This window comes from Miniopterus schreibersii, assembly GCF_964146895.1.
Source record: "Miniopterus schreibersii genome assembly, chromosome: 2".
In the NCBI taxonomy this organism is placed as follows: Eukaryota; Metazoa; Chordata; class Mammalia; order Chiroptera; family Miniopteridae; genus Miniopterus; species Miniopterus schreibersii.
In genome coordinates, this window is record NC_138102.1 from 99,673,374 (window position 1) to 99,685,923 (window position 12,550).

At 35.7% G+C, this 12,550-nt stretch overlaps 1 protein-coding gene across 3 annotated transcripts in view; it reads left to right on the forward strand.

The window, feature by feature from the left end:
* Positions 1-8,158, forward strand: part of KATNAL1 (katanin catalytic subunit A1 like 1) — a 99,881-nt gene extending 91,723 nt beyond the window's left edge. For 2 of the 3 annotated variants that reach the window (XM_081130356.1, XM_081130355.1), the window contains exon 11: positions 1,380-8,158. In XM_081130356.1, the coding sequence (XP_080986482.1) occupies positions 1,380-1,578 (199 nt within the window). In that variant the 3' untranslated portion in view covers positions 1,579-8,158. The remainder of the gene's footprint in view (positions 1-1,379) is intronic. The other variant, XM_081130357.1, reaches the window with a different exon arrangement.
* Positions 8,159-12,550: the final 4,392 nt, after the last annotated feature.

The following is a 12,550-nucleotide window of genomic DNA, read 5'->3' on the forward strand; positions in this document are numbered from 1 at the left end:
ATAATTATATAACAATATGGTCACCTTTTCTATCCTGTGATTTTTAAGAAATTGTTGTGTCTAACTTAATAGTGACTTTGACAACCTAATAATGACTTTGACAACCTAATAATAACTTTGACAATCTAAGGTTAATTTAGCCCTGAATTGGAGCCTTGCTGCATCTCCGTAAAATCGTATCACTTAGTTTTGGTTGGCATAATTTTATCATATGCAGATGAACAAAGTTGACCAGTTTAAGCTGTGAAAGATACATATATATTAAAATTTCCCTTTCAATTTAGTGATATAATTTTTAGACAATCTACATCACTCAATGAAGAGGATTTTTTCTTTTAGTTCTTACTTTCCTAATGATACTTAAATTGACATCAGTGGCCTTTTTTTAAAACCACATCTGTGTTTCTGACTTTTTCTACTAGTATTTTTCCTGTGTGCATCTAAGTTTAGTGGCACACAGTAAACTCACAATAGTTTCTATTATCACTATAGTAAAATATATAAGAATTTGAAGTTTTGGTTGGCTTGACATTCTAATAGCTTTTTCATGAGCACTAATTGTCTGTTTTTTTTCAAAACCTTCATAGTGATTTACAAGTGATCAGAATGGAGCTAAACATACTATCTGGAGAAGTCAGATTTGTTATTCTTTTAATGTTTGTTTGTTTTTTAATTTCAGAGAGAGGAAGGGAGAGGGAGAGAGAAATAGAAACATTAATGATGAGAGAGAATCATCTATCAGCTGCCTCATGCACTCCCCCTACTGGGGACTGAACCTACAACCCCAGCATGTACCCTGACCAGGAATGGAACTGTGACCTCCTGGTTCATGGGTTGATGCTCAACCACTGAGCCATACCAGCTGGGCAGATTTGTTATCCTTTTAGTGGCCTACAAATTATCCAAGAAGGGAATTCCATATCCACTATATGCAGATAAATTCATATTCTAGAGAGAGAGGTTCCTGGCTTTACCTCCTCTGATTAGATTGTAGACAAATTGGTATAAGATTTGAATTATCTTAATATTTAGCCATATGTTCATTTCCAAGTGTACAATTCAGTATTTCAAAATTCTGCTTCAGTTTTCTAAACTTCTTGCCTGTCTTTGAGGAGCAAGTAGGGAAAATAAAATTCAGTATTACCTGAGTACAACGTGGACTCTTAGGGTACATAACAATACATTTTATGTTTAAGTCCTTTGCATCCTGTTTTAATCTTTCCTGAACTTTCAGGATGTCTCTGAGATAGAAAATTCTATGCAGCATCATAAAATCATACAACATGATCTTTCGAATACTTCCATTTCACTTTGTTATTACTGAAAGTGTTTACAGCATTTGCAACACTAAGTATTCACTGACTTTGGCACATTTTTAGGGATGCATCCTTAATGGCAATGAGACGGCGCATCAATGGCTTAAGTCCAGAAGAGATCCGTGCACTTTCTAAGGAGGAGCTTCAGATGCCTGTTACCAAAGGAGACTTTGAGTTGGCTCTTAAGAAAATTGCCAAGTCTGTCTCTGCTGCAGACTTGGAGAAGTATGAAAAATGGATGGTAGAATTTGGATCCGCTTGAATTTCTGTCAGCTCTTCCATTTCTGGTATTTTTGTTTATAAAATGTGAAGACATTTCTGCATTTAAAAAAAATAGGTTTGGAACTTTTCATTGGAGAGATTTTCACTTAAAGGCAAACAATCTAAAACCAAGAGTATAAATGTAGTTGGAAAATAAGAAGCTTACATAGAGAGCCTCATGCATTATATTGCACCCCAAAACCAGGGTGTCAGGGCCGCAGAGGAAAGGGATCAGTGTGCTATTGTGGAGACTTGTTTACAAAAGATTTAGAAAGACCTCTGTTTCTCACTTGCATTTGTTGACCTACATACGTTGACTTTTAACATCAAAACTGAGTTTGTGTCATATTCATTATTTGTTGTTAGGAATGATAGTTTTGGATTAAATAATGAATTTGCTAGTTAAACCTCTGTGATTCAGCTATTTACTGTTAGAGTCTATCACATGGTTTGAATTTTAACCTTCCTTCTCCCACCATTTCTTCTACTAGCTACTTAGTCATTTCTTCAGCTCTGGGCAAGAATATCTCATGCTTTTGGTTTTTGAGTCATTTTGCCAGGTTGTTTCTCTGGTCTTTAGTATTTTTGGCTGGCACTTCTCATATTTCATATTGGAAGGGTGGGGAGAATATTATGATATGATGCATTTCTTCATTCTAGACCTTTAAGTTTGTTTTCACTTTTCTTTCAATGTGGTCAAACAGAGAAGCCTGTTATTTTTTTCAGCTTCAAAACTGTTTGATTTTTGTTGAATTTTGCTTTTATATTCTGACTTTCATAATTTGACTTTTGTATTCATCTCTTGTGGCTAGTGCAAAACAAACAAAACAAAATTTATAGTTTTCCAGACAGCTTATTTAACAAAATAACATTGTGCATAATGAATGATGTTCATTTGAAAATTTTGAAATTGTTCTTTGTCAAGGTTGAGAACTTGTACACATGGTAAGAAGATTAGGATAGAAATCTGCCATGCTCATTCAGTTCAGCAGAAATTAGACAGAAGGAATCCAGAAAAAGTAGGTGACATATATCTAATCACAAGTAGAGTGAGTTTCCTGATGTTAAAAATTAAAATTACTTTTGTTTAAAATTGCATTTATCCTAGTTTGATTGGGCAGTCTATGGTTTGATGGTCAAGCTTTTAAAATTTGTATTTGATAATATCCTGAATTCCCAATTTTGAGGAGCACCTACTGGTTTAAAACTAAAAATAATACAACTCATTAGACACTTTAAAAAAAAAGCCTCTTAGTATCTTGAATTTTTTTTTCCCTACTAAGAACGATGTAATTTTCAGGTAATGTAAGTCTGACTCTAAACTCCAGTATTCATCTGATGCTGTAAGTTACCCCCTTTCCTCTGAGGCATAGATTATGAGTTAAAATCATAAATTTTTTAAGATTTTAAAATTGTGATTTTATTTTAATTGAATTTAATTTTAAAATTTGAGATGAGAGAAGTTTCCTTTCATTCATTTTTTTCTTTCTATTTTTTTTCTTTTTATTTATTTTAAGTCATTTTTATTTTTCAGTTACAGTTGACATGCAATATTATATTAGTTTCAGGTGTACACCACAGTGATTAGACTTTATATAACTTAGTGATCATCTTGATAAATCTTGTACCCATCTGACACCATACATAGTAATTAGAATATTATTGACTATATTCCCTATGTTGTACAGGACTATTTTGTAACTACCAATCTGTATTTCTTAATCCCTTCACCTTTTCCACCCATCCCTCCAACCCCCCTCCCATCTGGCAACCATCAGTTTGTTCTCTGTATCTATGAGTATCTTTCTATTCTGCTTGTTTATTTTGTTTTTTAGATTTGATTGTTGATAGATATATATTTATTGCCATTTTATTGTTCATATTTTTGATCTTCTTCCTTCTTCTTTCTTTTCCTCCTCCTCCCCCTTCCCCCTCCCTCTCCCCACCCCCTCCCCCATTCCTTCCTCTTTTTCCCCTCTCCCTCCCCTCCCCCATCCTTTCTCCCTCCCTCTCTCCCTCCGTGTCCCTTTAACATTTCATGTAATAATGGTTTGGTGGTGGTGAACTTCTTTAGCTTTTTCTTGTCTGGGAAGCTCTTTATATGTCCTATTCTAAATGATACCTTTGTTGGGTGGAGTATTCTTGGTTGTAGATCCTTGGTTTTCATTACTTTGAATATTTCTTGCCACTTTCTTCTGGCCTGCAAAGTTTCTGTTGAGAAATCATCTTGACAGTCTTATGGGAGCTCCCTTGTAGTTAACTAAGTGATTTTCTCTTCTTTTAAGATTTTCCCTTTGTCTTTAACCTTTTGCATTTTAATTATGATGGGTTTTGTATGGGTCTCTTTGGGTTCATCTTGTTTGAGATTCTCTCTGCTTCCTGGACTTGTATGTCTATTTTCTTCACCAGGTTAGGGAAGCTTTATGTCATTAATTGGTTTTCAGTTTCTTGCTCTCTCTCTTGTTTTGCCTCACCATGATGTGAATGTTGGTACGCTTGAAGTTGTCCCAGAGGCTCCTTACACTGTCACATTTTTTTGGATTCTTTTATCTTTTTGCTGTTCTGACTGGGTGTTTCTTTGCGTCTTTATACTCCAAGTCACTGATTTGATTTTTGGCTTCATCTATTCTACTGTTAATTCCCTGTAAATTATTCTTTATTTCATCTACTCTTCCCCTAAGTTCATTGAGCATCCTTATAACCAGTGTTTTGAACTCTTGCATGTAGTAGATTACTTGTCTCCATTTTGTTTAGTTCTTTTTCTGGAGTTCTGTTCTTTTATTTGGGACATGTTTCTTTTGTTTTTAATTAAAGAAATAATCCCACTAAGATAATCTTGCAAACTATAGCCATCCAGTAACTTTTTTTTCCTACAGTCCTAGGGGCATTCATTAAAACATTATTGTTTTGATTGCTAGAACTTGTTTGTATACTTTAGTTGATTAGCTACTGCATTTTTCTAGATTTTGTGTTACTTGTCTTGGCATAGATTTCACTTTTAAAGAAATTCTTCATGGTAATTGTGATTTAAAAAAAATTATTAGTTAAGCAGTATTTGGAAACTTAAGTTTCCCAGAAACTTATCTTTACCAGGTTAAGTGAGTCAGGTGTGCTTTGTTATTTTCTTTGTTTCTCATTTTGCTCCGTCAGTGGATGTGAATATCTTCAACTCCTTGAACCACCCTGAAGAGACCCCTCAGGTGTTCTCTCTGGCCTTGGCAATACATTGTGTGCATACCATCTTTATTGCCAGACAGTGTTGCCTTACCCAGAATGAGAGCATTGTTGTGTTTTATTTTTTCCTATGCTGCATTATCAAATTAGAAAGTTTTGATCCTTTAATTCATCTGAAAGCATGAGTATTTTGGGTTCTGGAGCACTACATTGTTAGGACTCAGTTTGTGCACTTCTGTCTTGCAGACACCTGATCAGATAGTTCCTGCATTCAGCAGACTTGCTTTGGGCGTGTACAAGAGCCCAGGTGGGGGCTCTGTGTTTACAGAGTTGAACCAGGCAGCACAGATCCTTCTGAGTACTTCCCATAGCTACACAGTATAGCTTTTGGCTCCAGCTAATGAAACTAATTCGGATCATAAATGGAGAGGCACAGTAATCTGGGTGTGCTTTGGAAAGATAATAGGTAAAAGGTTTTCTCTTTTTCTTTCTTTAAATCTGTTTTAAAGTTAGAACTGATACCCATTTATTAGAATAATATAATTTACAGATCTGGCTATTTTTATTAATCATTTTTGTCATTTTCTAAGCTACATGTTTATTATAAACATGTACACATGTAATTATGGTAGACATGTGAACATGTTATATGTTGTCTGTAAACATTTTACTCTCAAAATTTCTTTTTTTTAAATATATCTTTATTGATTTCAGAGAGAGGAAGGGAGAGGGTGAGAGAAAAAACATCAATGGTGAGAGAGTCATTGATCTGCTTCCTGCATGCCCCCGACTGGGGATCAAGCCTGCTACCTGGACATGTGCCCTGACCGGGAATCAAACCTCGATCTTCTGGATCCTAGGTCGATACTCAACCACTGAGTTATGCCAGCCAGGCATAATTTCTTATTTTTTAAAGGAATTATTATTGATGACATATACTAGACAAGTAGCTCTTTAATGGAGGCTGAAACCTTCTAGTAATGCAAGTAGACAATAGATAATGACATCACAGACTTTGTCTTCTGGTCAGTAGCAGCATAGGCATTGTAGAGTGACCAGACTCACCTGGGCTCTGACCTCAGTCTCTAGAAATACCAGGACAGCTTGGAAGACAATGCACATGTGGTCTAGCTGCATAATGAGGGGCTTTATCTGAATTTCCGAGATTTTAGTTTTTATGATGTAATATTTGACTGTCAAAAAGTTGGCTGGCCCTGGCCAGGTGGCTCAGTTAGTTGGAGCGTCATTCTTTACACTAAAAATATTGCAGATTCAATACCTGGTCAAGGTGCATTCAGGAGGCAACCGATTGATGTTTCTTTCTCACATCAATGTTTCTCTCTCTCTCCGCCCCCATCTCTAAAAATCAATAATAATAATAAAAAAATCCATATCCTTGGGTGAGGATTTAAAGAAAAGAAATATGCTAAAATCACTAATTACTCAAAAAGTGAGCAGGCAAGTATCTGGTGAATCTACTATGAACGAACATACAGATACCTCAGGAAAAATGTGTGTACACAGCCCAATTGTACAATATAATTGTCACTTTGCTACATGTGGTCTGACTCTATTGAATATGAAATTATTGATAGTCTTTAGGTTTGGAGCAGCTTGAGTTTGAATTCCTTCCTAGGGAGTTTCTATGTACACTGTTGAATTCATGGTGTGAGTCATAAAAAAGGAACCAGTTGACAATGGTTATGCTTCACTTCCCCACCCTAACTTGAGATCAGTAAAGGACTTAGGCAGGTATTTCATGTGGTGCAGGCTCTGGCTCCTTCAGTATTGTCTTGATTATTGAATCTTTTTTGCATAATAGTAGATTTCCACTCTTCCTTTGATCTTATTGATGATAAATACCTTAGGATATGACCTATATGATAGGCATAAAGCATTAAGGATATTTGCTGGCCTTTTCCAAGAAATGGCCATGTTAACTTGTATGAGGAAACAATAGTAATTAATTTTAATATTTTTGTATCTTTTGTTCCTTAACTTTTTCATTGTATAGTATTTTTTGCATACCACTTAATTTGTGATGCACATAATATTTATGTGAATCTCAGAATCTGTCACAATAGAAAAGAAGTAGGAGTTACAGTTGGAGGAATGTTAGGAGATAAAAATAAACTCCAAATGTTTTGTTCTCATCTCCAATAATTATTTTTTCAGGAAAAACTAAAAACTCTGTTATAATGACTATGTTTACTTATTTATACTTTTAATTAGGTTTTTCATACATATTTACTTTTTAAGGACATTTACTTTTAATATTGTTTCTTTATGTGGGAACTATATTAATATTTTAAAAATGAAATTCCTAAGATAATATGTTTTTAAACATTCACAAATTAACAATAATTCTTTGAATTTTTATTAGGTTCCAGACAACTCTTTAGCTTAAACATTTCTAAATTTCCAGGTGACTCATTAATAAAACAGAAGAAATATTAAGGTAATGTCATAAAATTTATTCTTTTTATTTTACCTTTCTCATTTATTGATTGACCTTATTTTATATATGTGTATAAATAACCTGGATACTGCTTTGTCTTGAGCAGTGTATAGGTTTTGTACATTTGGAAATTTGGCACAACATGTAGGAAATTAATAGAGGTTTTCCTCCAGTAAAAGGGCTCTCATTTGATTTTATGTTTAAAACTATAAAATGCACTTTTGTTTTACAACCTCTGAAATGACTAAATATTGCCCTTTGGAAAACCTGAGTCTTTGCACATGTTATTTCCAGAGTCTACCTCAGTTAACCAGGCTTACTTAGTTTTAGGTGGGAAGGAATGGAAACTATTTAAATTCATTTCATCCTCCACACAGATTTGTGTGTTTAAGCGTTTCTTTGTTTCTCTTCTTTCCCTCCTCCTATTAACTTTTTTTTTTACCCTGAAATTTTTATTTAAAATATTTGTTTTTCTTTCTCTGGCAAAGCCACATATTCCAAATTAAGCTTCTGTGAAATGTTTGAATTATCCTTCCCATCTTTGTTACGGCCAGCCTCGTCACATCCCCTAGTTTCTCACAGCTTCATAAACAAGCTAACATGCAACATTAAGTCTAGGAACCTAACTTGTTTCCATTCTCTAAGAACCTAAGCACTTCTCGAACACACACATTCAGATGGTGGACGGAGCAGAGTCCCTTCAGTGCTCATGATATGGACTGTGTCCAGTGAGATCGCTTCACTACATGTTATGATGGTTTGTAAGTGTTTGAGATTTTTGTTTCAGTGTTTGTTTCCCAGTATTTTGAATTTAATTTAAAGAAAAAGTTGTTTCTAAATTGTATTTATTATATGTGATTTTCCTTACATTTTGTGCTGCTACTTTGCTAGTTTCATGAGCTTAGTTGTGTTTGTGCACAGATTGTAATTTGTTAATAAATTTTTAGAGTGTTGCTTGTTGGTGTTTTATTTGTGGTTCATATTTGATGTACAGTTACTGGCCCACTTAACTGGTCACCAGTGGGAGTAATAAATCCTGCCCTAGTAAACCATGACTCCCCAAATTTTAGTTTTTATAAAATCACATATTATAAATCTTATATTTTATATTTGCCACATATTATACACCTAATTTCAAGGTCGATGCAGGTAAGATGAATGGCTTTTCAGCTATTCTGACTGGTCTAATAAATATACTTATGTTATTTGTGTAACACCATTGCAAAATGGATGTCCCATATGGTGAATTTTCCAGATGACTCTCCGATTTTATGAGTCCCCAAAACTGTTTTTTAAATTTGCAGACTTTATTTGTTTATTTTTGAGCAATTTTAGGTTTACAGAAAAATTAAACAGTGAAGAGAGTTCTTGTACACTTTTCCCCGCCACCCCTCCAGTCACCCCTCTAGTTTCCCCTTTTGTTATATCTTGCTTTGGTGTGGTACATTTCTACTACATATTGAATCCATATTGACACATGGTTATTACTAAAGTTCATAGTTTACATTAAGGTTCACTCTTTGTTGTCAAAGCTCAGTGGGCTTTAACAAAAGCATAGTGTCACATATCAACCATTATAGTGTCACATAGAACAGTTTCACTGCCTTAAAATCCTGTGCTTGCCCATTCATTTTCCCCCCTCCTCCTAACCTATGGCAACCACTGATCTTTTACTGTCTCTATAATTTGCCTTTTCCAGAATGTCATATAGTTGGAATCATATGGTAAATAGCCCTTTTAGATAGGCTTCTTTCACTTAGCAATATGCATTTTAGGTTTTTTCATTGCTTTTTGCAGCTTGATAGTCCATTCTTTTTACCATGGAAAATATTCCATCACAAGAGTGTGCTAGTTTGTTTATTTGTTCACCTACTAAAGGATATCTTGGTTGCTTTCAAGTTTTAGCAATCAGGAATAAAACTGCTACGAACATTCATGTGCAGGTTTTTGTGTGGACCTTCTCAATTTCAGTAATACTCAGTAGTGCAGTTGCTGGGATGTATGGTAAGAATGTGTAAAATTTTTAAGAAAATGCCAAACTGTCTCCCATAGTGGCTGTACCATTTCCACTGCCAGCAGCAATGAGGGAGAGTTCCTGCTGCTCCACGTCCTCCCCAGCATTTGGTGCTCTTGGTGTTCTGGTTTTCCATTCTGATAGGTGTGCAGTGGCATCTCATTGCTGTTTTAATTTCCAGGTCTCTAATGAGCTAATGTTGAGCATATTTTCGTATGCTTATCTATTTTTAATTTATTTTTATTGAAACCCTGAGAAAATGTATCACACTTTTCCCCTGACTTTGTAAAATAGTTTGAACTTAACCTTTTCTTTCTGATTCAGAGTAACCCCCATGATATGCCACCCTCAGCAGCTAGTGGAGGGTAGCAGGGCTTTTCTGCGTGTCACTAAATGGTCTTTGAGTTTTGGTGTTTGCTTTTATATTTTTACTCTTCTTTATTGGGCTGTTTAACCTTTATATCTTTTCCAATTTCCTACCTCCAGTCTTTTTTAAAAAATGTTTTTATTGATTTCAGAGAGAGGAAGGGAGAGGGAGAGAGAGAGAGAGAAACATCAATGATGAAAGAGAGTCATTGATTGGCTGCCTCCTGCAGGCCCCCAACAGGGGAGAGAGCCCACAACCCTGGCATGTGCCCTGACTCTGAATTGAACCGTGACCTCCTGGTTCATGGGTCAGCGCTCAACCACACAAGCTGGGTTCCTACCTCCAGTCTTCATTGTGAAAATACTTGTTAGAATTATGAGTAAATTAGGAGTACAACTGTTTGGGGATGTGGAGTGCTTGGGAAGTTTATTGTTTGAGTTTTAGTGCTTTGTGTCATTTCTCTAGGCTTTCTGTGGCCTGTTAGCTTTATTTTTGGTTTCCCGAAGTGTTCCAGGTAGACCAAGTATGAAGTAGAGATTTATGCATAATTATGTTGTCATGTAGTTGTATAATATTTATTGCTTGAAGACACCTGACAATAATTTCATTGCCCTACCCTTTTTTTCTTGCTGTGACCATTAATGAAGACTTGATGACTTATAGGTATAAAGGAAAAGAATTACGTACAAAATTTATTAGGTACAAAAATAGGAAACATTTGTGGCTAGAGCTTTCCTACTCTCCAGTCCTTTCTCCTTTCTCCAATGCATATGGCCAGTGCTTCCTAGTAATGTGACATGGTCACTGGCTCCTGTGGCAGAACATACTTGAGTGTTGAGTATTTGCCCAGAGAATCCAGGTATTTAGTTGGAAATTATGAGATAAGAGATTTGCCTGGCCAGCAGCAGCTGCTGCCTTTCAAATGGACAGTCAAAGGCTGGGTGGACTCACGTCTCAGCTGGCTAATTCAATCAGCGCAGGCTCAGATGCTGGAGGCCGGTGCCAATGGCTTTCCTTCCTCCCGACTATCAACAGTCAGCTGCATCTGGACAGACGAGGGGATTCACCTGGGATCTCCCAGCTTCTTGTTCGCAGCCATAGCGCCTGTGATACCAGAACAGGCAGGAAAGGGCATCAAAGGAGAGGAACAGACGTGTTCAGTCCCTGCTGCTTATGTTTATGATCAGAAAAGGGTTATAGCCAACTCTTCCCTAATTTTAATTTTTCTAAGATCTTCTCAGGACCTTTCATGTAAGTTTTGAGAGCTTCAGGGTATTGAGACCTGAAATTGGGAGCAAATGACTTGGTTCAGGCCCCTCATCTTGTAGGTGAAGGGACTGAACCCAGGTAGATTTTAAGGTGTGTGTTTAAGATCACATTCTGAACTGGGAAACAGGACTTAAATCTATTTCTGATCTTGAAGAATGCTACAGATAAGGTGTAAGGAAAGCGAGCCAGGGGGCAAAATGCTTATTATGGAACTTTAAGCCTTTGAAGCATAATGCAGACTACCCAAGTTGATGATAGTTAGGGATAAGAAGTAATAAGATAAATTGACACATAGTGTTTGAACTAACATTTATAATGATTGCTGTGTGCTAGAGACTTTATTTTGTTTTATTAAATTCATATGTTAGCTCTAAGATGTATTTACTGTTTTCTCTTTTTGCAGAAGAGAAAACTGAGACTTAGAGAGTGACTTGCTCTAGTCATTTTACTCTTAAGACGTGGAAGAAGGAATGGAACCTAGGTCAGTTTTGTTCCCGAGCCTCTTCCTTTGCATATTCCAAGATTACTTTCAACAATGTTAAGTGCAAAAGTACTCAGTTCTTGAAATATGTTATATTCACTCATTTTTCTGAGGTTATTAATCACTCTTTACCTTCCCTTTCCTGAAATGCCTTTTTACCAGGAATCTTTTAGCAGATGACTATGATATATTCGGTTACAGTATTTATGGTCATAATGATAGGGAAAAAATAGTATTTCTTGTATTCTGGGATTAAAGTGAAGTTGGGGGTATTGCTGCCATTTGCTGTGTTTGAGTGTAAATACACACTTATTTCCAGGGCAGGCTTTATGGAATGAGCCAGTCATTCTGAGAGTTTCCACCACCAACTTAAGTGACATAGAGCTCTAACAGTTATTTTTATTAGTAAGATTCTCTATAGTCTCTGTCCACTGGTGACAGGTCCAGAGCTATGTGTATAGTCACCATCAATTACCAGGAGAGTAGCCCCAGTATTCTTGGCCCTGGGTTTGATGTCTGTATTTGAAGCACTACCCCAGAGTGGAGTATAGTTTACAATGTCAAAATGCTTTCAATTAGCACCTTCTTTAAACAAATAACTAAATTTGGGATGACTCCTGTATTCTATAACATAAATCCTAAACTATAGTGTTAGTGATTATTATGAAATTAGAGATGGGTGAATCAAGCTTCACTTGGGATTTGCAAACGATTTTAAGCTATTTTTCAAACATTTTGAAATATATTTAGTAACATCTTTCAAACATACTTTATACCAAGCATATTTTCTCTAATTTTTAAACCCTTGTGTATTTTAAGGAGAACTTAATCCATATGTTCCTGATTCATTTGCACAAAACTTATCAAAGTTATTTTTTAAGAACAGTTTGGTTTCCAAAAAGCCGTAGGAACCCTTCTCATGAATTCTGCCAGCCTTTAAAAGCCTTTTTCCCAATCAAAACTTTTCCCCCCAAAGATAAATGTGAATAAAATGTTTTAGTTCAGTTTACAATGCAGAGCCCATATTTCAAAAGCTAATCTATTTTTGAATGTACTATAATAAATTATTCTCCATTTACTGTAAGAACTAGCTTCATTTGTTTTTCTTCAAGGCTAAGAGCTTGTAATAAGTGTGCTCTCTTGAAAACAGTGCACTGACATGTAATACTGTCCTCCCACATTCATAGCACAGGTGACAAATGTGGGTTGA